The 27,953-nt window shown below is 47.1% G+C and overlaps 2 protein-coding genes across 5 annotated transcripts in view; one reads left to right on the top strand and one right to left on the bottom strand.

Moving 5' to 3' along the window:
* TSGA10 (testis specific 10) overlaps nt 1-27,953 on the top strand; it is a 177,355-nt gene that overhangs the window by 46,123 nt on the left and 103,279 nt on the right. The window lies entirely within an intron of this gene.
* LOC143818301 (protein kinase C delta type-like) lies at nt 5,824-10,200 on the bottom strand. 4 transcript variants are annotated; one of them, XM_077299653.1, is made up of 6 exons: nt 9,844-10,200; nt 8,513-8,763; nt 8,256-8,318; nt 7,537-8,088; nt 7,367-7,410; nt 5,824-7,216 (listed from the first exon to the last, which is right to left on the bottom strand). In XM_077299653.1, the coding sequence occupies exons 2-5, from the start codon at nt 8,713-8,715 to the stop codon at nt 7,386-7,388; spliced, it is 843 nt and encodes a 280-aa protein (XP_077155768.1). In that variant the 5' UTR covers nt 8,716-8,763; nt 9,844-10,200; the 3' UTR covers nt 5,824-7,216; nt 7,367-7,385. The 4 variants fall into 4 exon arrangements, with proteins under 4 accessions (XP_077155768.1, XP_077155771.1, XP_077155769.1 ...); XM_077299656.1 differs by lacking the exon at nt 8,256-8,318; XM_077299654.1 differs by lacking the exon at nt 9,844-10,200 and having other exon boundaries at nt 8,513-8,812.

Genomic DNA, 27,953 nt, shown 5'->3' with positions numbered 1-27,953 from the left:
GTGGCCCAAACGGGGATGGTTGCCCAAAAGGGGGCGGAGACCCAAAAAGGGGCGGTAACCCGAACAGGGGTAATGGCCCAAAAAGGGGTGGAATCCCGAAGGGGGGCTGAATCCCGAACCGGGGTGGTATCAAAAAGCGGAGCACTTGCCCAGAAAGGGGGAGGAGCCAAAAAAGGGGCGGAAATCAGTGAGGTGTCACGACTGTGTCCTTTTTGGCTGGATGGAAAGTGTGTGCGGGGATTGATAGACCCGGGGAGAGAAGCGTCTGTGCTGAGAACCCTTCCAGGAAATTCTGTGTCATCTAGCGACACTGAATATCTCCAGGTAGCCACTATCTACATTGTCGCAGCGGAGGTTTCCACATACCATGAGGTGGCTGTAGACCCGATCTTGCCGTATCCTATGGTAATAGGACAAGATTTGGTAGCACTGTGGGAAAAGGCTGAAGTGTTTGTGGACATAATGTGGATGTCAGTTAGTAATATTGAGAAGGCGCCCCCTAGAGTTGACAGTCCTAAGGTAGGCCTGAACAAGGGAAAAGGTGCGACTGTCCAACTAACTGACCTGATGTCACCTGAAGTGTGCCACAATACGACTGGTAGTGGTCTGCTGGATAAAACACGTGGAGCTGACACCCAGACACAGAGTGACTCGTGGCGTCATCAGACTGTGGGGTGTGACACAGATTCTGGGGGTGACTGTGACAAGTCATGGCCAGTAACAAGCGCATGTGCGGTGGTGACAGGTGGAGGACGGGGTCCAGGACCTGTGCTGACGGGTGGAGGACGGGGTCCAGGACCTGTGCTGACGGGTGGAGGACGGGGTCCAGGACCTGTGCTGACGGGTGGAGGACGGGGTCCAGGACCTGTGGTAACGGGTGGAGGATGGGGTCCAGGACCTGTGGTAACGGGTGGAGGACGGGGTCCAGGACCTGTGGTAACGGGTGGAGGACGGGGTCCAGGACCTGTGGTGATGGATGGTGGTGACTCCCATTCAGACGGTGATGCCAGTGGAAAAGAGTGTAATAAGGTTGACTCAGGCAATTCTTCCTCCCGGCGCCGGAGACGTAAAAGAGCCAAAGGGGCTGAACCGGTTGTTCCGTGTGAGGAATTGACGGAAGATGCTGAGGACCTGGGGTGTATGAAGTACTCTGAAGTCCCAGGGAAAAGGGACGAACCTGGTGATGTCACCGCTGAGACCCAAGAGAGGGCCGACCCTGACAGTGCAGAGTTGGAGGGTGCAGAAGTGGAGGAGGCCACCAAGGAGGTGGTGCCTGAAGTAAATACCTCCTCATGTGATGGATGTCTCACCAATCCAGAGGATGAAAGGAGCGAGATAGAGTTGATTAAAGAGACGGTGAACGACCATGTCGAACGAGAAAGGGTCCTGAGACAAGCGACTGAGCGCAGAGTGGGTGAGCTGGAGAAGGAAGTCTCTGAGCTCAGAGGTCACCTGTTCCGATGGCAAAGTGTGTATCAGACCCTAAAGGAAGACATGGAAGTGCTCAGAGGAGCACTAAAAGGCCCTCTACAAGAGAAAGAGGTGGTGGTCGCAGACTTCTCGTGTCAGTACCAGAGTGGTAATGAGGTGAAGCTGCTAATGCCCATCTTGACCCGGGGTCTGGAAGAGGGTAAAGCTGAAGAGGAGTTGGCGCTAAAAGCAGAACAAGATGGTCACCCGGTTGCGACAGGTGTCTTGATGGAAAGGTCCATGGCAAGGCAGGAGCCATCTGTTCTTGAAGGAAGGGAGACTCCGCTCTTCAAGTGCATGATAGATGTACCCGTAGAGGCGCAAGATGCATGTACCCGTGAGGGTGTGCATGAGGCCTTTAAAAAGGCAGTAGAAGCGTGTAGTGTGCACTGGGCACTGGAGACGAAACAGTTGGTGATACTGTCTTCTAAGGAAGTCACAGTGAAGAGGGTGGCTGTCCTGAGGGACATGCACCTACAGTGCCTCCGCACGAAGCAGAGGATCCTGTTGAGGAATGAGGCCACTCGATGTTTGGAGCAAGCCAGGAAAGCTCAAAGTCGTCTGGGCTTGGTAGAGGGCACAGTCCAAGTGCCCAAGGCTCTGGTGGCGAAGCTCATTGGCAGATTTGGGAAAGTGATGCAGGAGGTGGTGGATGTGTCCGGTGTGAAGAAACTGAGGATTCCGGCTGAAGACGAGGCCCAGGTGGGTGAAGATGGGATGGTGTCATTCCTGGTCGTCGGGTCCAAGGAGAGTCTAGGAAATATCCGGATGCTCCTGAGGTATCGCGTGGCATACCTGAGAGAAGTAGAGCAGCTAAGACTGTACAGACGGCAGGTCAACAAACAGCTGCAGAACATGAGGTGGCGGCCGCCTTCTTCCCAAGGAAAAGGGAACAGAAGGGACCCTCCAAATGATGAAATAGCAGGTTGCCGGAGACTTTCAGCAAGGCAAGAACGTCGAGAATCTGCAAGTAGTAGTTCTACTCCCAGTATGAGACTGAGAGACCTGGACAGTAGTTCCTGTCGTATACTAAGTGGGTCCGACTCAGACCAGACAGTCCGTTTGACCGTCAGTAGGACTCATGACCGCGCCAACCGTGGGTGCCGGCCGTGGAGAGGAAAGTCGGGTGATGGGGTGTACAGAAAAAATGTGGTGACCAGGGGTCTGTTGACACGAGTAGATGGTGGCTTGAGAGCTAAAACTCAAAATATACACATTGACCGCTGGGGGCGGGAAGACCTTACCAAAGGTATGATTGTATGTGATGCCCAAAACCGACTGAGACGGTTCCCTCGACTGATACGGCAAGGTAACGTGCGTGACATGTCTCGTGACCCCACGTGTATGACAGGTGTTCAACCCCACAAGTTTGAACAGAGGGGGGGGATATGTGATGCAGTGACCCCTGTAACAGGTAGGGGGCGCTGCATGGTCTCCCCGGTATGTGCACGGAGTTGTATTGAGGCCGTGAGAATAGACCTGCAGTGATGTCAGGATCACGTGACCAGCCATGTGATCCATTACTGTGGGTGTGGTTACAGGTACATAACGTGACCAGGGTGTGGGTCACATGGTCCCTGGGTTCCTGTGTGGTTCCAGTGAGTGGACCTGAGTGGTGAGGTTACAGGGGGTTCCTGAGCGCTGTGTGTGGGCTGTGTATGCCCCTGTGCTGGAAGACCTGGTAGGAGGCTTCCTGGTGAGCACATGCTGGCGTGACAGGTCCTGGGAGGTGTACCAGGACCCCTGAGCAACACACAGTGGAACTTGGGGAAGCTACAGTCCTTCGGTGGCTCTGGACTGACTGATGTGTGCCGGCCAGGCAAGTTGGTGAACCCCGTAAGGCAGTTTCCCCAGGAGAGAGGACTGACAAGGAGTCAGCAGACGGAGCAGGAGCTCCCATAAGGTACCTCCACAAGCTTGGTGCTTGTAACCTGGTCTGTGTGGTAACCCACGGCAACTGGTCAGTGAGGACCAGCATGTTTAGTGTCCCTGAGTCAAACCTGTAGTTAAAGTGTTTGAAGATGCAAGTTAATATCACCAGTTGGTGCCTGTGATGTTCTATGAACTGTGCATAACCCGGTTTATGAGGCTTAATAAACCGTATGGACTGCTTTGTTTTAAAAACCCGTGCCCGTGTGCTTGAAATATCGCAGCCAAGCGAGTGTCCCCCAATACACTCAGTAAGAAAAGTCTTACATTGTCTTACAGGGCTACATTATATTCTATGGGGAGGTGGACTGTATTATATTCCATGGGTGGCTACATTATATTCCATGGGGGGCTACATTATATTCTATGGGGAGGTGGGCTGTATTATATTCTATGGGGGGTTGTATGTTTGGTATTTTTCGTTACCCCTGTTCGTATTATCTTGTTAGTCTGGTTGGTATATTACGGTACACTATTAATCACCTCCTTCCTGCGTGCGGTAAGGGTGCAGACTGAGGGTGGAGCTAAGGCAAGGTATGTGGCCACAGCATCTTCATCATCAGAAGTAACCTGGGGAACAGGGCAAGCTAGGGGCCCCTAGGGTTAGGGACAGGGATTGAGCCTCTAGTCCCAGGACACCCGACAACAGAGTTGTGACAAATACACTCCTCAGTCCTCCAAATAGTATAGTACACTAATTTTAGTACTCAATATTGTATAATGCACCCCCCATAGTCCTTCATGTAGTGCAATCCACCCCATAGTTCTTCATATAGTTAAATGCATTCCCCATAGCCTTCCATACAGTATAATGCAGGTTCCATATAGTGCATATAGTATAATGCACTCCCCATAGTACGATAGAGTGTAATGCAGCCCCCTTAAAGGATAATGCACTCTATAGTCATAGTCATTGATAGAGTATGATGGAGCCCCCTCAGAGTATAATGCATCCCCCCTCAGAGTATAATGCAGCCACTACATAGAGTATAATGTAGGCACCCCATAGAGCAGTGTTCCCCAACTCTGGTCCTCAAGAGCCACCAACAGGTCATGTTTTCAGGATTTCCTTAATATTGAAGAGGCAATAATTGCATCACCTGCACAGGCAATAATTCCATCACTTGTGCAATACTAAGGAAAACCTGAAAACATGACCTGTTGGTGGCTCTTGAGGACCGGAGTTGGGGAACACTGCCATAGCGTATAATGCAGCCACCCCATAGAGTATCATGTAGCCCAACTGTCCTGCAGTATTATGGCTGCACGTACTCACTAATATATGAAAAAAAATACAATAATCACCTCTCCTAGTTCTCCCGCTGCTGCAGAGCGTCTCAGCAGCTCCACTGCCCGGCATAGCATGGTGCGCGATTAATTGACGTCATCGCGTACCCACTGCGTCAGAAATAGAGGGGAATGATGGGAGAGGGAGCTTCAGATGACGCTCTCTCCTCTATTATTACTTTCAACTGTATCGGCATCCCCTGACCCACGGATCCGATAGTGGCCTCATGGTGTGCCAGTATTAGCGGCTGCGTGGTATGCCGCTATTAACGGTATACCATTGGCTGGGGGCCCGTGGAGGAGTGAGGGTACTAGGCAGATGCCAAGTCTGCCTACCCCTAATGCTGACCATGGATCTATGAGAGTTTTATGGCACCTCTGTAACATTTGTAATGTGAGGGGATGTGTCATTACACCATGTACTGGTCAGGGTGTATGAAAGCTTAGTGATGTCCCCTGTAGGAGCGATAATGGCGGCCATTTTGATTGTCATCCTTTATTTCCAGATACAGATCACTAGGAAATGACACAAAAGCTGTTACTATCACATCTCTTGCTGTGGACGCCTCTCTGCAGGGGATTCTCCTTCTTCATTAATCTTTTCTGGAGGATCTAATCAGACTGGCTGTCTATGATATGGGGGTCTGGTATAGGAAACCCATTCTTCTCTGTCCTGTTAGGAAGTTCTGAGGTAATAGAGGATGGAGCAGCTCAGTGTTCTCATTTATTAGCGGAAATGGAGAAAGGCCCCAGAGTCTCCTGCTCTGGACCTGACACTCCCAGGAATCAGAGCAATTACCTGATTTATCCCCATTGGATATAACGATATCGGGGCTCATCCAGCTTTATCTCATGTGTGACATTGATCCCCAAACTCCAGTCCTCACGGCCCCAACACATCATGGTGTCAGGATTTCCTTCATTTTGCACTGAGGATGGAATTATTTTCGATGCCTCAGAAGCTGCCGCAGGTTCTCTCCCCCGAGAAATACGAAGGAAATCCTGACAGCATGATGTGTTGGGGCCGTGAGGCCTGGAGTGTTGCTGCTGTATGCGCCCACCAGACATAGGGGGCAGTATAATAATGACTACATGGCCGAGCAATGCAGTAAAGACAACACAAAGGTATAGGGGTAAAAAGAAGATTTTATTTATAGATGAGGTTATTATATATTATATATCATGTATATGTGTAAATTATTCATCTATCAGACTAAATCTATCTATGGGCCGTGTTGGTCCAGAGGAAGGCGAAAACCCCCTGTGAGGAATCGGCCAATTATCCTCATATTAGGGGGGAAAATTCCTTCCTGACCCCAAATATGGCGATCAGAATGAATCCCAGGATCAAGGGCTCATAGCTAATGTGTATACGTAAGTTTAATGTAAAAAAATATATATTATTTAAAATTATTATTATATTATTATTATTATATAAATGTTTATTATATAAAAATATAAAAGTAATTTCTAATTTTTGGCTAATTTACGTTGATATTTGTGTCGACTATATTGTAAATCCAAAATATTATATTATTATTTTACATAATTTATATATTTTTTATTATAAACATAAGAAGCTACTTATTTATTCTATTTTACTAAACCTATCTATGGGCCGTGTTGGTCCAGAGGAAGGCGAAAACCCCCTGTGAGGAATCGGCCAATTATCCTCATATCAGGGGGAAAAATTCCTTCCTGACCCCAAATATGGCGATCAGAATGAATCCCAAGATCAAAGGCTGATACCTAACCTGTGTAATGTACCTAACCTGTGTAATATACCTGTCATGTAAAATAATATATATGTTTCTTTACTTGGACTAATTATTATTTATAGGAACTATTTTTTCTTTTAAAGTAAGAACATTTTATTTTATTATAACTTTTTTGTGCTACTAGTGTGTGATTCTACTTATTAATCTATTATACTAAACCTATTTAAGGCCATGTAGATCCAGAGGAAGGCGAAAACCCCCTATGAGGAATGGGCCAATTGTCCTCATATTAGGGGGAAAAATTCCTTCCTGACCCCAAATATGGCGATCAGATTAAATCTCAGGATCAGAAGCCGATCTATGTCCTACATCTATGTGCTGATATGTACTGTGTGCTATGTGTGTGCCTGTACTGATGATGTAGTGTGGGGACCTGCACTGACCATGTAGTGTGGGTGATGTGTGATGGGTGCGATACTTACCAGGCCTGTGCTAAGGTGAGTTCAGGGATAATGGCCGCTCCTTACATGCTGCTGCTCAGTGGCCCCAGGACTGAAAGGTGCGACTATTGTTCCTGAACTCACCAGATGGAAACTTAGCACAGGCCGCTCCTGGGGTAGAAGATCTTCGGGCTGGAGGGATGTTAGATGCCAGCCCAGGAGGTCAAGGGTCTGGGCAGCAATGGCAGTGGTCCGGCATGAAGATGGTATAGAGAGATGATGTTGAAGGGCAGCTGAGGTGACGTACAGCAGCAGAGATGTGAGGCACGGGTCAGGAGGCATGAAGTTCTGGGCAGTTGGCACAGGCTCATCCTGCAAGACATAAGAGGAAGACAGGAAATCTATCTACCGGATCTTATGTTATATTAGGGGAATGGTCTTTATAATGAACCATTCTGCTATATAACATCAGATACAATGTACTGACATAATAGGGGTCCTGTGTGTACATCGGTCACTCACCAAATGGTCGTGAATTCTTTCACAGTCCAGATCTTTTCATCCACCTAAGAAAAATAGAAACATAAAGTCACTGTCAGAAAAAGTGAAAAAAGGTAAGATCGATGATGATGATTACCACAATGAGAGAACAGCACCTGATGAGTGTTATCCCCAGAGGAGGAGATACTTACCGGGTCCAGCTTGGTGACACGTACGTAAATCCGGCCACGGGGTGAAGGACTGTGTGCTCCGGCCACTGCAGATGGTGGTTCTCCAGAACTGGCCTGAATGGTGTAAATGGTGGCTCTACTCTCCTTTCCTCCAGATCCTCCCAGCCGATGGTGGTAAAAAATGGATGCTCTCTGATGTTCCCGCTCACACCCAGGCATGTCTGAGGGTCTTTGCGCAGCAGCTTCTTGATGAGATGTTTCACGTCAGCATCAAGCCAAGTTGGAAATTTTGGCTTCTCGTTGATGATGGATTTGAAAGCCATTTGCTTGACGGGGCCGTTGTAAAATGGATATCGCCCTGCTGCCATCCTGGACACCACAATCCCCAGGCTCCACCAGTCCACTGCTGCGCCATACCGTTTTCTATGATGCACCTCAGGGGCCATGTAATGGAAAGTGCCCGTCACTCCAGAGATGTTTTTGGAGGAGGAGACGCCATCTTGGGCAAGCCCAAGGTCGATGATACGGATGTGGCCATCTGCATCCAACATGATGTTATCCGGCTTTATGTCACTGCAATGAAAGAAGAAAACAAAATCAGAAATCTGTCCAGTGATACAAGAGATGGAAAATGGGTCACTACAAAATACGGCTGAATAGGCGGCAGGACACTAGGGAAGCCGGGGGCCATATCTACAGCTTGTAAAGGGGACAGAGAGAAGGAGGAAAGTTCTGCTTACCGGTGGACGATGTTGTGTCCGTGGAGGAACTGGAGGCCACTTATCATCTCTGCTGTGTAGAATCTGATGGAGAGAACAGAGTGCAGAATCAATGTCATGAAATCCTTCTCTGGCAATCCCCAAATACCATGGCACCCCACCTCCTGCTTCCAGCATCCTAAATATATGCCCTGCTAGTGCTCCCCTAGCTGCACCCCGACCTCAGGTTTTTTCCCTTTCTCTTCGTTCTCTTTTAGGTACATTCTCTGCTTTCTCACCTCACATTGCCGATGTTCAGGCAGCCGCACATCCTGATCAAATCCTCCACGCTGCCACCGGACAGGTACTCCATGATGAAATATGCCCTGTGCTGAGACTGGTGTGCGGCATAGAGGTGGCACAGGAATGGGCAGTGTCTGGCCGCCAGGAGTATCCGCCGCTCTCTCAAGATGGTGTCCTCGTTGTCCCTTTTGGTGATCATTTTGACGGCCACGTTGATGTTACTGCCGGGGACAGATGCCAGGACCACCTGAAAAACACAAATGGAGAATACTTAGAAGGTGTCTGCAGGGGTGGAAGGATCTGGATTTTATAGTCCACAAGGTGCATGAGAAAACTGAGTGATCGCTCAGTCTGCTAGTGACCAGGACCATATAGAGGAGCAGATCTATCTATCAGAACAATGCACTGTCTGCTCCATGGATGGGCTATGGAGAGGTCTTAATAAATATTCGTCATTTTAATATTTAGTTCATAAAACAATAATACACATGAAAATATTTAACTTTGTAATACATTTTATCAGCCAAATCGGCTTCTTTCTCCGCCAGGACTGATTTTTTATTTTCAAAATTCTATGTACCTGGGTAAACTCTGTATTTAGTGAAGACAGATAGTTACATTACTGAGGGGAGATGACAGTTGGTGCTGATAATATTCTATGCAGAAGGGAGGGGGGAGGAGGAGGGAGGAGTTTTGCATTTAGCCCCTCCTCTCCACTACATAGAATATTATCAGCACCAACTGTCATCTCCTCTCAGTAATGTAACAATCTGTCTTCACTAAATACAGAGTTTACCCAGAATTTGAGAACATAGAATATGAAAAATCAGTCTTGGTGGAGAAAGAAGATTTATCTGATTAGAATTATTACAAAGCTGCTTATTTTCATGTTTGCTATTGATTTATGAAATGAAAATTAAAATGACGATGACTTTTTAAAGGGTTTTCCTCTGTTACCATATGGAAAAAAACAGAGTAGGCATTAGTAGAGGCATTGAGTTGGCATTAGTATGGTCCAAATATAATTGATTATCTAGATTTAATAAAAACACAGAGACAAATGTATGTACAATATGGCAGCCTGATAGGAGAAAAAAATAATGTCCCCTGCACTCTACAGCTGTGACCCCTGAGATGAACCCTCCAGTATAGAAGAATACCAGGTGATAGCAGCACTAGCCCTAACTATGGTGATGTCTTATACCTCATCTCACAGAAGGACACTACAATGAGCAATAACAAAGCAAGACATGGCTGATAACCGAGAACAATACATGGGGATATATGAAAAATCTCAGATTTCAAATAACAAATATGTAGGCCTTACTTTGCCAAAGGCGCCTCTACCTAGGACCTGGTGGATGTTGAAGCGGCTGATGTTAAGCCTGGCATAGGGGCCGGATGATCCAGGGTCTCCGCTGCATCCAGGTGTTGGCTCCTCCAATCCGCTGTTGTCTCGTCTCCTTTTCTTCTTTAATCCGGTCACGCTGTCCTCTTCCCTCTTCCTCTTCTCCTCGCGCCTCTTCTCGCTCTCTTCTCCTCGTCCAGTAGTCGCCAATCTCCGTAATCTCTTCCCGCCTGTAGACCTCGGTCCAATCACTTCAGCCGACAGTTGAAAGTAAACGGCAGTTGGTCGTGTGCAGGTGACCAGAGGTCAGAGGTGACGGAACCCTCAGGTGGCTCCTGCCAGGCAGCGGCTCCTGGCCCTGCTCTGCCCTATACACTGTGATGTGGCATCATGGGTGACAGTTTAGAGTCCAGAGGAACGGCAGAGAACTTCATGGCGACTTCCAGTGGTTTATTTATTAGATTATTAATCCCTCTATGTGTTTCATCATCGTTCCATTTTATAACTTACATTATATTTGTATTGTAAAGTTAATATTTTTATTAGTTTTTCTATGTTTCTTATCACATATTTCCTCGATGTCCCATTTCCCTTTATAATTTCTCCCAAGAGTCTATTCCACCAAAGTAGTGCGCACGTATTACCCCCAGTGCCACCCAGCCGGCTCTACTGCACCTCATGGACAGAATACACGGAGCTGTAAACTCTTCCTGAGCTTTTATATTCTCTGTATAACCAACACTTTCTACCAATTATTACCTCTTACCAGGAATATGGTGATATTGGGGCCATCAGTGCTATATATAATACAGGTTGTACCGTTCCCAATAACCCATCACATGTGATTTACAGTAATCCCACCACAACCCATGGGAAGGACGGGTCACTGCTGCTCATCTCTGGGGTCACCAAAATCTTCTTCTTCCTCTTTATAATATCGCTTTATTTACATGTAACACAAAGAAAACAATTAAAACCCCCATAAATGAAAATTACCTTGTTATTACGGCTTCTTTGTGCTATTGTGTTACAGTCACAGGCAGTGAATACACCATACCATTTACTGCTGCAGTCAGCGATTAGTTATATACTGGCGGATTGTCACCGTTATTGTAATGAAGGTCCTGTCGCCCTAAATCTATAAACATTAATCCCCCAACATGTTTCGCCCGCTCTCAGGCATCATCAGGAGAATGGGGATTAAAGGAGTAAGATGTAACCGCTCACTCCCATATTATTTGTGGTGCAGACGACTTATGACGTCACATCCACACAGACATGTGAAGACATAGCACAATCAGCAGGTGTCCTAGTCTCATAAACAGGACAGGACACAATTATTGACAACTATGAACACACCTGAGAGGGCTACCTTCAGGGGAATGTCATTAAATTAGACATATGACATCAGACACCATTTAATGGGTGATCTATCACGCCCGATGTCCAGGTGGGAAAATCTACATTGGTCTCCTTGCTAGAGAACTTCACGTATGTATCAAGGAACATGTAAGAGACATGGACAAATCTAGGGCAGAGGATGATCTTGAACAATTTAAAACCCTACTAAGATATTTTCAACAATTCCATCATAGGGATTCAAGTCTTCTCAGAGTTCTTTTGGGACCGAGAAGTGGTGGTCTCAAGAAAACTCTTGCTTACGTTGAGAGCAAGTGGACTTTTAGATTGGGTACCGACCAGGCTTAATAAAATCTGGGGTTTGGTTCATTTTTAGAAATATGGAGGCATCTTTTGGGAGGTGGGTTTGTGTTTTTTTATTGATTTTAACTCATATTTGTTTGCTCTGCAGTATACAGCCATGAAGGCCGGATTTTAATCCACCTATCTATATCCATGTATGTGATGATTTCTACTTTGTGAACATTTTTCATCCTATAAAGAGATGGAGAATTGGGGGAGGAAAGTCTTCCTACAAACAAGCTTGTTTTTCTCTGCTATTGTACTCCATGGATCTGTTGCAGAATATATGAACTCTAGAAATGGTCTCTGGCTAGACTGTGAATTCTTTATTATTTTTTTCTATGAGACATTATGGAGCCTTGATAGACTGTTGAACAGCCGGGATTGTGAAGCTCTTTATGGACTTGATTTAAATATGATAGATGCTTGTGGACAATCAGGTTACGGATTTTATCATTTGATTTAATGAATTGATAATTGATATTATTAGCTTTCTACAAAATTATTTTCTCCATTATATGGCCATATGGTATGTTGACACATTTAGACCTATTTTTATCTGTTATTGGGGACCATACTTTTCACTTTATACTTTTCCCTATTGTTGCTCTGCCTTTTTCACATCTTTTAACCCTTTGTAACGTACCTCTGTTTACATCAATTTCACTTGCGCAATTTTGGCAGAGCCTTATGCTTTGCATACACTTATTTATATTATACTGTATATTTTTAACCCTTTTTATACTTTCTCTTATGATCCCCTAACTTTCCTGCTTTGGTAGTGATAATATGCTCAGATTTTTAAGTGTTAATTTCTATTAATAAAATTGATTTTATGGTTGAACATATTCTTTGATTCCCCTGTTACTTTAATTACACCTATTGGGGTTTTTTGTGTTCATAATGCTTTTTGAATTTCGACCTGTTATTTTTGATACTTATCTTGGGAAACTTCTTGTTTAACTACTGAAATATGTCATCAGTAAATGCACTCAATACTTTGTCGGGGCTCCTTTTGCATCAATTACTGCATCAATGCGTCGTGGCATGGAGGCGATCAGCCTGTGGCACTGCTGAGGTGTTATGGAAGCCCAGGTTGCTTTGATAGCAGCCTTCAGCTCATCTGCATTGTTGGGTCTGGTGTCTCATCTTCCTCTTTACAATACTCCATAGATTATCTATGGGGTTAAGTTTAGGCGAGTCTGCTGACCAATCAAACACAGTGATACTGTTGTTTATAAACCAGGTATATTGGTACTTTTGGCAGTGTGGACAGGTGCCAAGTCCTGCTGGAGAATGACATTTCCATCTCCAAAGTGCTCTAAAATGTCCTCGTAGATGGATGCGCTGTCTTTGGTCTTAATAAAACACAGTGGACCTACACCAGCAGATGACATGGCTCCCCAAACCATCACTGATTGTGGAAACTTCACTCTAAACCTCCAGCAGCTTGGATTGTGGCCTCTCCACTTTTCCTCCAGATTCTGGGACCTTGATTTCCAAATGAAATGCAAAATTTACTTTCATCTGAAAACAACACCTTGGACCACTGACAACAGTCCAGTTCTTCTTCTCCTTGGCCCAGGTAAGAGGCTTCTGGCATTGTCTATTGGTCATGAGTGGCTTGACACAAGGAATGCGACACTTGTAGCCCATGTCCTGGATACGTCTGTGTGTGGCGGCTCTTGAAGCAATGACTCCAGCAGCAGTCCGCTCCTTGTGAATCTCCCACAAATTTTTAAATTGCCTTTTCTGAACAATCCTTTCAAGGCTGTGCAATTTTCTCTGAGGCAAGATAGTTTTCCCTTTTCTATCTCTAGGGGTAATTAGTCCTCCGGCTGTGTCGAGATGTCTAGGGAGCGCTAGGTACATTCCACGGCTACTTCTAGTTGCGGTGTTAAGTTCAGGGTCTGCGGTCAGTACAGGTACCACCTTCTCCAGAGTACATCTCATGCTGCTCTTAGGCCACCAGATCATAACAGTACAACTGGCAAACAATGAGTTAACCGCATCTCAGAAGAAGGGAAGGAAAGTGCTGAGCCATTTTTTTTTCTGTAGTCTGTTGTGTTTTTTTTTTTTTTCTTCCCTCTTTTCCTCTGGGTGGCTCAGGAGTTCGGCGCTGGTATGGATGTTCAGGGATTGGCTTCTCATGTGGATCAACTTGCTGCTAGAGTACAGGGTATTTTCGATTATATCGTTCAGACTCCGGTTTTAGAGCCTAGAATTCCAACTCCTGATTTGTTTTTTGGGGTTAGGTCCAAATTTCTGAGCTTTAAAAATAACTGTAAACTGTTTTTTGCTCTGAAACCCCGTTCCTCTGGTGATCACATCCAGCAGGTTAAAATTGTTATATCTCGGCTGCGTGGTGACCCCCAGGATTGGGCATTTGCCCTGGAACCTGGGAATCCGGCGTTGCTTAATGTAGACACCTTTTTTTCAGGCGCTTGGGTTATTGTATGACGAACCTAATTCAGTGGATCATGCTGAGAAGACCTTGTTGACCCTGTCTCAGGGTCAAGAAGCGGCAGAATCATATTGCCAGAAGTTTAGAAAATGGTCTGTACTGACTAAATGGAATGAGGATGCCTTGGCGGCAATCTTCAGAAAGGGTCTTTCTGAATCCGTTAAAGATGTTATGGTGGGGTTCCCCACGCCTGCTGGTCTGAGTGATTCTATGTCTCTGGCCATTCAGATTGATCGGCGCTTGCGCGAGCACAGAGTTGTGCACACTATGGCATTGTCTTCCGAGCGGAGTCCTGAGCCTATGCAGTGTGATAGGATTGTGTCTAGAGCTGAACGACAAGGATTCAGACGTCAGAATAGGTTGTGTTTTTACTGCGGCGATTCTGCTCATGTTATTTCTGATTGCCCTAAGCGTACCAAGAGAATCGCTAGTTCTGTTACCATCAGTACTGTACAACCTAAATTTCTGTTATCTGTGACCCTGATCTGCTCATTATCATCATTTTCTGTCATGGCATTTGTGGATTCAGGCGCCGCTCTAAACTTAATGGACTTAGAATTTGCCAGACGTTGTGGTTTCCCCTTGCAGCCTTTGCAGAGTCCTATTCCTTTGAGGGGCATTGATGCTACACCGTTGGCTAAAAATAAACCTCAGTTTTGGACACAGCTGACCATGTGCATGGCGCCAGCCCATCAGGAAGATTGTCGTTTTCTGGTGTTGCATAATTTGCATGATGCTATTGTGCTGGCTTTCCCATGGTTACAGGTGCATAATCCGGTATTAGATTGGAAATCTATGTCTGTGACTAGTTGGGGTTGTCAGGGGGTTCATGGTGACGTTCCTTTGATGTCAATTGCCTCCTCCCCCTCTTCTGAAATTCCTGAGTTTTTGTCAGATTTCCAGGATGTATTCAATGAGCCCAAGTCCAGTTCCCTTCCACCGCATAGGGACTGTGATTGTGCTATTGACTTGATTCCAGGCTGTAAGTTCCCTAAGGGCCAACTTTTCAACCTGTCTGTGCCAGAACATACCGCCATGCGGAGCTATGTTAAGGAGTCCTTGGAGAAGGGGCATATTCGGCCATCTTCTTCACCATTGGGAGCAGGTTTTTTTTTGTTGCCAAAAAAGATGGCTCCTTGAGACCCTGTATTGATTATCGCCTCTTGAATAAGATCACGGTCAAATTCCAATACCCTTTGCCTTTGCTTTCTGATCTGTTTGCTAGGATTAAGGGGACTAGTTGGTTTACTAAGATTGACCTTCGAGGGGCATATAATCTTGTTCGTATTAAGCAGGGTGACGAATGGAAAACTGCGTTTAATACGCCCGAAGGCCATTTTGAATACCTTGTGATGCCATTCGGACTCTCTAATGCTCCATCTGTGTTTCAGTCCTTCATGCATGATATATTTCGGAATTATCTTGATAAATTCATGATTGTATATTTGGATGATATTTTGATTTTTTCGGATGATTGGGAGTCTTATGTGAAACAAGTCAGGATGGTATTTCAGATCCTTCCTGATAATGCCTTGTTTGTGAAGGAGTCTAAGTGCCTCTTTGGAGTACAGCAGATTTATTTTTTGGGCTTCATTTTTTCTCCCTCATCTATAGAAATGGATCCGGTTAAGGTTCAGGCCATTCATGATTGGATCCAGCCCACATCCGTGAAGAGCCTTCAGAAATTTTTGGGCTTTGCTAATTTTTATCGCCGTTTCATTGCCAACTTCTCCAGTGTGGTTAAACCCCTGACTGATTTGACGAAGAAAGGCGCTGATGTGACGAATTGGTCCTCTGCGGCTGTTTCTGCCTTTCAGGAGCTTAAACGCTGATTTACTTCTGCCCCTGTGTTGCGTCAGCCGGATGTTTCTCTTCCTTTTCAGGTTGAGGTTGACGCTTCTGAGATTGGGGCAGGGGCCGTTTTGTCTCAGAGGAATTCTGATGGTTCCTTGATGAAACCGTGTGCCTTCTTTTCTCGAAAGTTTTCGCCTGCGGAACGCAATTATGATGTCGGCAATCGTGAGTTGTTGGCTATGAAGTGGGCATTTGAGGAGTGGCGACATTGGCTTGAGGGGGCCAAGCACAGTATTGTGGTCTTGACCGATCATAAGAATCTGATTTATCTCGAGTCTGCCAAACGGCTGAATCCTAGACAGGCCCGATGGTCCCTGTTTTTCTCCCGTTTTGATTTTGTGGTCTCGTATCTTCCGGGTTCTAAGAATGTTAAGGCTGATGCCCTATCTAGGAGCTTTTTGCCTGGTTCTCCTGGGGTCCTTGAGCCGGTCGGTATTCTGAAGGAAGGGGTGATTCTTTCTGCCATCTCCCCTGATTTACGACGGGTTCTTCAGGAATTTCAGGCTGATAAATCTGACCGCTGTCCAGTGGGGAAATTGTTTGTTCCTGACAGATGGACTAGTAAAGTGATTTCGGAGGTTCATTGTTCTGTGTTAGCTGGTCATCCTGGGATTTTTGGTACCAGACATTTGGTTGGTAGGTCCTTTTGGTGGCCTTCTTTGTCACGGGATGTGCGTTCTTTTGTGCAGTCCTGTGGGACTTGTGCGCGGGCCAAGCCTTGCTGTTCCCGCGCTAGTGGGTTGCTTTTGCCTTTGCCGGTCCCTGAGAGGCCTTGGACGCATATGTCTATGGATTTTATTTTGGATCTTCCGGTTTCCCAGAGGATGTCAGTTATCTGGGTGGTTTGTGACCGGTTTTCTAAGATGGTTCATTTGGTACCTTTGCCTAAGTTGCCTTCCTCTTCTGACTTGGTTCCGTTGTTTTTTCAGCATGTGGTTCGTTTGCATGGCATTCCGGAGAATATTGTGTCCGATAGAGGTTCCCAGTTTGTTTCTAGGTTTTGGCGGGCCTTTTGTGCTAGGCTGGGCATTGATTTGTCTTTTTCTTCCGCATTTCATCCTCAGACAAATGGCCAAACCGAGCGAACTAATCAGACTTTGGAAACTTATTTGAGATGCTTTGTGTCTGCTGATCAGGATGATTGGGTGGCTTTCTTGCCATTGGCCGAGTTTGCCCTTAATAATCGGGCTAGTTCTGCTACCTTGGTTTCACCCTTCTTTTGTAACTCTGGTTTTCATCCTCGTTTTTCTTCGGGGCAGGTTGAGCCTTCTGATTGTCCTGGGGTGGACTCTGTGGTTGACAGGTTGCAGCAAATTTGGGCTCATGTTGTTGACAATTTGGTGTTGTCTCAGGAGGGGGCTCAGCGTTTTGCTAACCGTCGTCGGTGTGTTGGTTCCCGGCTTCGGGTTGGGGATTTGGTCTGGTTGTCTTCCCGTCATGTCCCTATGAAGGTTTCTTCCCCTAAGTTTAAGCCTCGGTTTATTGGCCCTTATAGGATTTCTGAGATTATCAATCCAGTGTCTTTTCGTTTGGCCCTTCCAGCCTCTTTTTCCATCCATAATGTTTTTCATAGATCTTTGTTGCGGAAATATGTGGTGCCCGTTGTTCCCTCTGTTGATCCTCCTGCCCCGGTGTTGATTGATGGGGAGTTGGAGTATGTGGTTGAGAAGATTTTGGATTCTCATTTTTCGAGGCGGAAGCTTCAGTATCTTGTCAAATGGAAGGGTTATGGCCAGGAGGATAATTCTTGGGTTGTTGCCTCCGATGTTCATGCTGATGATTTGGTTCGTGCCTTTCATTTGGCTCGTCCGGATCGGCCTGGGGGCTCTGGTGAGGGTTCGGTGACCCCTCCTCAAGGGGGGTACTGTTGTGAATTCTGTTCTTGGGCTCCCTCCGGTGGTTGTAAGTGGTAGCGCTGCTGTCTCTGAATCGCAGCATTTATCAGGTGTGTTCACTTTTTGCAATTTTGACTGGGCTATTTAGTCTTGCTTCACCCTTTACTCAGTGCCAGTTGTCCATTGTTCCTGGAGGATTCACATCCCTGCCTGGTCTCTTCTGCTTTGCAGTTCATTTCAACAAAGATAAGTTTTGGCCTTGATTTTTGCTGTCCACATGCTGTGGCCTTATTGTTCAGTTCTTTTCCATGTTTTTGTCTTGTCCAGCTTGGTCTGTATAAGGATTTGTTTAGCCAAGCTGATATCTCTGGAGATGCAGATATACCCTCCATATCAGGGCCGGCGTCAGCGGACGGCAGGGTCGGGCAGATGCCGGGGCCCCCTGACTTCTGGGGGCCCCCCTAGCAGGGGCGGACTGGGCCGGGTTGCAAAGATGCAAATGCCCCCCGGGCCGCTCCCCCTGCAGCTGATCAGGGCCGGCCGCCTGGTGGTGGCTGTAAAGCTGCAAATTGTGTGCAAAGCTGCATCAAATTGTGCGCGGCCGTGTGCGCTGCACTGTGAAGCGGCCGGCAGCAGTCACAGTCGGCGCACACGTCCGCGCCGGGTCCGGGAGCTTTGTGCGCGGCTGTCAGCTTGACGGCTGCACAGCTCCTGCTCCCTCCAGGCTCCATGATATCTCTCTATGCTTCCGGGTCAGGTGTCGGGCGTGCGCGATGACGTCATCGCGCACGTGCCGACATGTCCCGGCCAGGACGCTAGCGGAGAGGCGCTGCAAGGGAGCGAGTGGTGATGTAAGTATAAAAAAACCTTTTTTTTTTTTTTTTTTTTAAATTAAATGGTGGGTAACTGCAAATGAAGAAGTGGGGAGGGGTGAAAGGAGGCTGCACATGATGGAGTTTTGGGGGTTAAAGGAGGCTGCACATGATGGAATTTGGGGGTTAAAGGAGGCTGCACATGACGGAATTTGGGGGGTTAAAGGTGGCTGCACATGATGGAATTTGGGGGGATAAAGAAGGCTGCACATGATGGAATTTGGGGGGTTAAAGGAGGCTGCACATGATGGAGTTTGGGGGGATTAAAGGAGGCTGCACACGATGGAACTTGGGGGGGTTAAAGGAGGCTGCACATGACGGAATTTGGGGGGTTAAAGGAGGCTGCACATGATGGAATTTGGGGGGTTAAAGGAGGCTGCACATGATGGAATTTGGGGGTGTTAAAGGAGGCTGCACATGATGGAGTTTGGGGGGATTAAAGGAGGCAGCACATGATGGAACTTGGGGGGGTTAAAGGAGGCTGCACATGACGGAATTTTGGGGGGTTAAAGGAGGCTTCACATGACGGAATTTGGGGGGTTAAAGGAGGCTGCACATGTTGGAATTTGGGGGGTTAAAGGAGGCTGCACATGACGGAATTTGGGGGGTTAAAGGAGGCTGCACATGATGGAATTTTGGGGGTTAAAGGAGGATGCACATGGTGGAATTTGGGGGGATTAAAGGAGGCTGCACATGATGGAATTTGGGGGGTTAAAGGAGGCTGTACATGACGGAATTTTGGGGGGTTAAAGGAGGCTTCACATGACGGAATTTTGGGGGGTTAAAGGAGGCTTCACATGATGGAATTTGGGGGGGTTAAAGGAGGCTGCACATGATGGAATTTGGGGAGTTAAAGGAGGCTGCACATGATGGAATTTGGGGGGATAAAGGAGGCTGCACATGATGGAATTTGGGGGGGTTAAAGGAGGCTGCACATGATGGAATTTGGGGAGTTAAAGGAGGCTGCACATGATGGAATTTGGGGGGATAAAGGAGGCTGCACATGATGGAATTTGGGGGGGTTAAAGGAGGCTGCACATGATGGAATTTGGGGGGGTTAAAGGAGGCTGCACATGATGGAATTTGGGGGTTAAAGGAGGCTGCACATGATGGAATTTGGGGGTTAAAGGAGGCTGCACATGATGGAATTTGGGGGGTTAAAGGAGGATGCACATGGTGGAATTTGGGGGGTTAAAGGAGGCTGCACATGACGGAATTTGGGGGGTTAAAGGAGGCTGCACATGATGGAATTTTGGGGGTTAAAGGAGGATGCACATGGTGGAATTTGGGGGGATTAAAGGAGGCTGCACATGATGGAATTTGGGGGGTTAAAGGAGGCTGTACATGACGGAATTTTGGGGGGTTAAAGGAGGCTTCACATGACGGAATTTTGGGGGGTTAAAGGAGGCTTCACATGATGGAATTTGGGGGGGTTAAAGGAGGCTGCACATGATGGAATTTGGGGAGTTAAAGGAGGCTGCACATGATGGAATTTGGGGGGATAAAGGAGGCTGCACATGATGGAATTTGGGGGGGTTAAAGGAGGCTGCACATGATGGAATTTGGGGAGTTAAAGGAGGCTGCACATGATGGAATTTGGGGGGATAAAGGAGGCTGCACATGATGGAATTTGGGGGGGTTAAAGGAGGCTGCACATGATGGAATTTGGGGGGGTTAAAGGAGGCTGCACATGACGGAATTTGGGGGGTTAAAGGAGGCTGCACATGATGGAATTTGGGGGTTAAGGAGGACTGCACATGATGAAGGAGGAGTTGGGCTGCACATGATGAAGTGGGGGAGTTGGGCTGCACATGATGAAGTGGGGGAGTTGGGCTGAACATGATGAAGTGGGGGTAAGGAGGACTGCACATGAAGTGGGAGGTAAGGGGGACTGCACATGATGGGGGACTCGTAAGCTTGCAATCTATGAGGTTGCATAATAACCAATTATATATTGATTGTGGGTGGACCTCTGTATTCAGATGTGTAGTGTAGAAGAAAGGGAAAAAGTGGGGAATGTGCTCTAGATAACTGTGTTTTTTTTATGCAGAGGCGAGTCCTGGCTGGAAGAAGCGATGGCGGTCTGTGCTGCATGAATGAGAAAAGCAAAGATGAAGGACTTCAGCTAGAGACGTCACTGGTGAGTCAGTGTATTACCTGTGCACTGACACTATACACTGTATACTATATACAGAGCTCCTGTATATAATGTCACTGGCAGTGGTGATCACTGTATTACCTGTACACTGGCACTTTTTACAGAGCTCCTGTGTATAATGTCACTGGTGATCCCTGTATTACCTGTACACTGACACTATATACAGAGCTCCTGTGTATAATGTCACCAGTGATCACTGTGTTACATGTACACTGACAGTAAATACAGAGTTCATGTAAATAGCACTTAGTATTGTGGGTTTTTTTAAATTAATGCATTTACAATTGTATTTATATATTTATATCCTTCAAAGGCCCATACATGTCGTTGCACAGTAGGGGCATTACTACTTTCTGTGGGATTTTGGGGGGTGGGAGTAATCCTAGCAATGACACAATTGATTAAATATTGGGGTCAGTGGTCCACACTGCAGGTGCACACAGAGTGGGGAGTTTTTGTAGGTAGGGAATAGATGGGGAAGAAAGGTTTAAAGGAGCACCTAAGAAAAGTAACTACTGTTAAAGATCTAGCAAAAGGCATAAATTGTTTAAATTTGTTTAGAAGTTTACAACTTACAGAGAAGCAAATTTATCAAAAGTTTCCCTGATATATTGCACTTTCTCTATTTTGCACTAGTGTTTTTATAAAGTTTACATAGTTTTTTTCTAAATAAAATATTTGGGTCTCTGTGGTCCCTGCTGTTTTACTGTCGCCACATGATTTGCTCCACAAGGGGGCCCACTGAGGTTCTGTCGCCCAAGGGCCCATGAAAACCTGGAGCCGGCCCTGCTCCATATCTTTAGTTAGCTGTGGAGATTTTGTATTTTCTGTGGTGGATATTTTCTAGTGTTTTAATACTGACCGCATAGTACTCTGTCCTATCCTTTCTATTTAGCTAGAAGTGGCCTCCTTTGCTAAATTCTCATTTCAGTCTGTGTATGTTTTTTCCCTCTCCTCTCACAGTCAATATTTGTGGGGGGCTGTCTATCCTTTGGGGATTTTCTCTGAGTCAAGATAGTTTTCCCTTTTCTATCTCTAGGGGTAATTAGTCCTCCGGCTGTGTCGAGATGTCTAGGGAGCGCTAGGTACATTCCACGGCTACTTCTAGTTGCGGTGTTAAGTTCAGGGTCTGCGGTCAATACAGGTACCACCTTCTCCAGAGTACGTCTCATGCTGCTCTTAGGCCACCAGATCATAACACCCTGCCTCACAGGGGCCCCATAGCAGGTGCGTGATGTGCCGCTAGCTGGGGGCCCCTGGGGGAGCGAGGACTTAGGCAGCTGCCTGCCCCTAACGCCGGCCCTGCCTGCAGGGGCCCCCTGGAGCCTCCGGGCCCCTGTGCAGCTGCACAGGTTGAACAGGCAGTATGTCCGCCCATGAGACATACCCCAAGCGACTTGCAGCTGTAATCGCAGCAAAAGGTGGCGCAGCAAAGTATTAAGTTAAAGGAGCTGAATAATATTGCACGCTCCACTTTTCAGTTTTTGATTTTCCACAAAAATTTAAAATAACCAATAAATTTCGTTCAACTTCATAATTGTGTTCCACTTGTTGTTGATCCTTTACCAAAAATTTACATTTGGTATCTTTATGTTTGAAGCATGATATGTGGGAAAAGGTTGAAAAGTTCCAGGGGGCCGAATACTTTCTCAAGGCACTGTATATATACTTGTATAATTATATATATATATATATATATACATATATATGTGTGTTTGTGTGTAATACCAAGCTCGAGGTTTAGTAATAAACAGGTGTCAGCCAGATACCCTCATTAATAAAATGGTGCACAAAGAGTTAAATAAAAGACACACACACACACACACACACACACACACACACACACACACACACACACACACACAAAATCTGCGTGAGACGCAATATCTTTTTTTTTTTTAAATAAACATTTAAAAAGTTGCGTGAGCTCCCGCATAATTTTCTTAACCAGCAAAGGGAAAGCCGACGGCTGAGGGCTGGTGTTTATATTCTGGGAAGGAGCCAATAGCTATAAAGGTTCCCAAGCTATTAATATCGGCTCACAGATGTTTGCTTAGCCTTTACTGGCTAGTTTACAGGGGAACCACAGGAAAAAATTGACATGGTGTGCCCCGGTCGAATCAACAAAGGCTAGGCAGACAGCTGCAGGTTGATATTAATAGCCTGGGAAGGGGCCATGGATATTGACACCCCCCAGGCTAAAAACATCAGCTCTCAGCCAACCCGGAAATGGTGCATCTTATAGATGCACCAATTCTGGCACTTAGCCTCACTCTTCCCACTTGCCCTGTAGCGGTGGCAAGTGGGGTAATATTTGTGGGGTTGATGTTGCCTTTGTATTGTCCGGTGACATCAAGCCCACAGGTTAGTAAGGGAAAGGCATCTATAAGGCACCCGTTCATTACTATTCCTATAGTTATATGGTAAATAAACACACAGCTGGTACAGGAAATGTCAGGACAAGTGAAATCGGCCTTATGGAGTGAGCCCACACCCTGATTAGTGACACGGCTGTTCAGTGGCCATTGGAAGACTAGAGGGCGCGTCCTCTCTCCATACAAGTGTACGGCAGCAAAGTCGCACCTACTGCCTGGGACTATGTATAACTCATACATACCCTCCGGTCCCAACTCAGAAACTTGCAAATTTTGGCAATGCACGGTGCATACGCTGGGGGGATTCAAAAGTCTGCAGTCACACAGAGTGACTTATCGATTTGGACCATACAACACCTTTAAGTGACATTTTGGGCCAGATTCATCATCTGTGTTTTTTTAGGTGTTTTCTTTTATTTTTTTTGTCTTGTATTCATTGTTTGTTTTTTTTGCCCCAAATCCTTGAAAATGGCACACATTTTTCATTAATGCATTTCATTTTGTCTTTTACCTTTAATGCCTTTGTAGAGTAAAAAGTTACATGTTCCAGTGAGATATATAATAAGTCACTCCAGAGTGGTATTGTACATCTTCACAAAAAATTTATGTATTGGACAAAAAGATCTAGAAACCCCAAACCTTGTCCACAATGACGAACATCAGAAAAAAAACAGGCAAATACATACAAAATAAATTTTACAAAAGACACAAATTATAAAAACGTACAAGTGCAAAAATACCTACCAAAAACTAGACAAAAAAGGCACAAATGAAATAATGAATCCTGCCATTTACGTTTGTCTTCTGGTATCTGCTGCTGTTGTTTTGCTCCAATTCTTCTAAATGGCTCTTGTAGGTTGAGAAACGCAAAATCAAAGATGCACTTTAAAAAAACCAAAAAACTTTTTGAGCCCTTTTAGATGAGGGAGTCACATGATCCTTTAAATTGACATGTCACTCTTCAACTGTGCAAAAGTAATGTTCAACTAGATGGGTATTTCCGGAAGGAACTACAGATAGTGCTTTGGAATGGTGCCCGGGCTGCCCCTGCAAGACTTTCACACTTGGGTGCCCCTCAGGCGGTCCGATTTGGTGGGTTGGGTCAATCTGGGTCTGATTTTGTGGGCGGGGTAAATCTAGGTCCGATTCGGTGGGCGGGGTCACTTTTGGTCCGATTCTGTGGGCGCGGCCACTCTGGGTCCTATTCGGTGGGCGGAGCCACTCTGGGTCCGATTTGGTGGGCGGGGCACCTTAGGGACCAATTTGGTGGGTGGGGTCACTCGGTCCGATTTGGTGGGCTGGGCACCTCAGGGTCTGATTTGGTGGGCTGGGCACCTCAGGGTCCGATTTGGTGGGTGGGGTCACTCTGGGTCCGATTTGGTGGGCGGGGTCACTCTGGGCCCGATTTGGTGGAAGGGGTCACTCTGGGTCCGATTTGGTGGAAGGGGTCACTCTGGGTCTGATTTGGTGGAAGGGGTCACTCTGGGTCCGATTTGGTGGGCGGAGCCACTCTGGGTCTGATTTGGTGGGCGGGGTCACTCTGGGTCTGATTTAGGGGGCGGGGTCACTCTGGGTCCGATTTGGTGGGCCGGGCCCCTCGGGGTCCGATTTGGTGGGCCGGGCCTCTCGGGTTCCGAATTGGTGAGCGGGGTAATCTACTATCTAATTATCTAAGGGCACTTCCGTCTTTCTGTCTCACTACACCGCTACGTCATCATCTCGTGAGACCGCAATGCACTCTTGGGACCGGAGTGCGCAACAAGCATCGGGTACCGGCCACTCCAGGTGCAACAAGCATCATGTACCGGCCGCTCTAGGAGGTGCAACAACCATCAGATACCGGCCGCTCCAGGAGGTGAGTATGTAACTTTTTTATTTTAATTCTTTTTTTTTTTTTAACAGGGATATGCAGTATACTATGTGACTGGACAATATACTATGTGACTGGGCAGTATAACTACGTGGCTCTGCGCTGTATACTGCGTGGCTCTGTGCTGTATACTGCGTGGCTCTGCGCTGTATACTACGCGGCTCTGCGCTGTATACTACGCGGCTCTGCGCTGTATACTGCGTGGCTCTGCGCTGTGTACTGCGCGGCTCTGCGCTGTGTACTGCACGGCTCTGCGCTGTGTACTGCGCGGCTCTGCACTGTGTACTGCGCGTTCTGCGCTGTATACTGCGCGGCTCTGCGCTGTATACTGCGCAGCTCTGCGCAGCTCTGCGCTTTGTACTGCGCGGCTCTGCGCTATATACTGCGTGGCTCTTCGCTGTATACTACGCGGCTCTGCGCTGTGTACTGCGCGGCTCTGCGCTGTGTACTGCGCGTGTCCGTGCTGTGTACTGCGCGTGTCTGCGCTGTATACTGCGGGGCTCTGCACTGTATACTGCGGGGCTCTGCGCTGTATACTACGCGGCTCAGCGCTGTATACTGCGCGGCTCTGCGCTGCATACTGCATGGCTCTACGCTGCGTACTGCGCGGCTCTGCGCTGTATACTGGGTGGCTCTGCGCTGTGTACTGCGCGGCTCTGTGCTGTGTACTGTGCGGCTCTGCACTGTGTACTGCGCGGCTCTGCGCTGTGTACTGCGCGGCTCTGCGCTGTGTACTGCGCGGCTCTGCGCTTTATACTGTGCGGCTCTGCGCTCTGTACTGCGCGGCTCTGCGCTGTGTACTGCGCGGCTCTGCGCTGTATACTGCGCGGCTCTGCGCTGTGTACTGCGCGGCTCTGCGCTGTGTACTGCGCGGCTCTGCGCTGTGTACTGCGCGGCTCTGCGCTGTGTACTGCGCGGCTCTGCGCTGTGTACTGCGCGGCTCTGCGCTGTGTACTGCGCGGCTCTGCGCTGTGTACTGCGCGGCTCTGCGCTGTGTACTGCGCGGCTCTGCGCTGTGTACTGCGCGGCTCTGCGCTGTGTACTGCACGGCTCTGCACTGTATACTGCGTGGCTGTGCAATATACTACGTGGACATGCATATTCTAGAATACCCGATGAGTTAGAATCGGGCCACCATCTAATAATCATAAGACTACGGATAGTGGTTTGGAATTGTGCTGTACTGTCACTTTAAGAGCTGATATTATCTGACAAAACTTGTGACCTGGTGAGCTGATGTAGATTTCATAGGAGTTGGCATAGTAACTGTGTCTGACTGCGCATATCAATGAGCTAATCAGCCAGGTGGCAGTTATTTTTAGAAATTGCCTCAGAAACCAGCCCATTATAAACGTATAGGAAAATTTCTCCATTGAAACGCATTGAAAGACTTTTTTCAAACACAAATTGCGCAAAAACTACAAATCCGATCGACACGAAAAATACTTAGCACACCTCTCAGGAACGCTGGCTTCGAAATGACACCTCACAGGAGTCTGTGAGTTTAGCGGTTCGGGCCGCATTACGTGCGGACTGAATAATAAGAATAAGAAGAAGTTTACCACGGTGGAATAACAGTATAGTGCTTTGTTCCAAAGCACTATAATTATGTACTCTACTAGAGTGCTGGAGTGCAATTATGCAAAACTTCTGTGATAATTTGGAAAGTGTCATACCAGGATTGAAGTAAAGACATTTAAATAATAATAATAATTTTTATTTATATAGCGCCAACATATTCCGCAGCGCTTTACAACTTATAAAGGGGACTTGTACAGACAATAGACATTACAGCATAACAGAAATCACAGTTCAAAACAGATACCAGTAGGAATGAGGGCCCTGCTGCTCGCAAGCTTACAGACTATGAGGAAAAGGGGAGACACGAGAGGTGGATGGTAACAATTGCTTTAGTTATTTGGACCAGCCATAGTGTAAGGCTCGGGTGTTCATGTAAAGCTGCATGAACCAGTTAACTGCCTAAGTATGTAGCAGTACAGACACAGAGGCTATTAACTGCATAAAGTGTATGAGAACATGAGGCGAGGAACCTGATTACCGTATATACTCGAGTATAAGCCGAGATTTTCAGCCCAAATTTTTGGGCTGAAAGTGCCCCTCTCGGCTTATACTCGAGTCACGGTCTGTGGCAGGGTCGGCGGGTGAGGGGGAGAGAGCGCTGAGGCATACTTACCTGCTTCCGGGGCTCCTGGCGCTCCCCCTGCCCATCACACTGTCTCCAGGTGCCGCAGCTCTTCCCCTGTACAGCGGTCACGTGGGACCCATAGGGGTGGAGCCGCCTATTCATTTTTCTAATCAGCGGTGCCGGTGACCGCTGACAGAGGAAGAGGCTGCGGCACCCGGAGACCAGCTGTCCGGGGGATGGAGCGGGACGCCGGGAGCAGGTAAGTATCGCATATTTACCTGTCCACGTTCCACACGCCGGGCGCCGCTCCATCTTCCCAGCGTCTCTCTGCACTGACTCTGCAGGTCAGAGGGCGCGATGACGCATATAGTGTGCGCGCCGCCCTCTGCCTGATCAGTCAGTGCGGAGAGACGCCGGGACCGGACGCTGGGGAGCTGCAAGCAAGAAAGGTGAGTATGTGTTTTTTTTTTTTTATTGCAGCAGCAGCAGCGTTATATATGGCACAGATTTATGTGGAGCATCTATGGGGCCAAACTGAACGCTGCAGAGCATTCCATATGGGGCAGCTTTATAATGAGCATCTATGGGGCCAAACTGAACGCTGCAGAGCATTCCATATGGGGCAGCTTTATAATGAGCATCTATGGGGCCAAACTGAACGCTGCAGAGCATTCCATATGGGGCAGCTTTATAATGCGCATCTATGGGCCAAACTGAACAGTGCAGAGCATTATATGTGGCACAGCTTTATAAGGAGCATCTATGGGGCCAAACTGAACGGTGCAGAGCATATAGGGCACAGCTTTATAAGGAG

This window comes from Ranitomeya variabilis, chromosome 3, assembly GCF_051348905.1.
Source record: "Ranitomeya variabilis isolate aRanVar5 chromosome 3, aRanVar5.hap1, whole genome shotgun sequence".
Lineage (NCBI taxonomy): Eukaryota > Metazoa > Chordata > Amphibia > Anura > Dendrobatidae > Ranitomeya > Ranitomeya variabilis.
The sequence above is the reverse complement of the archived record's forward strand: the minus strand, read 5'-3'. Positions and strand labels throughout refer to the sequence as shown.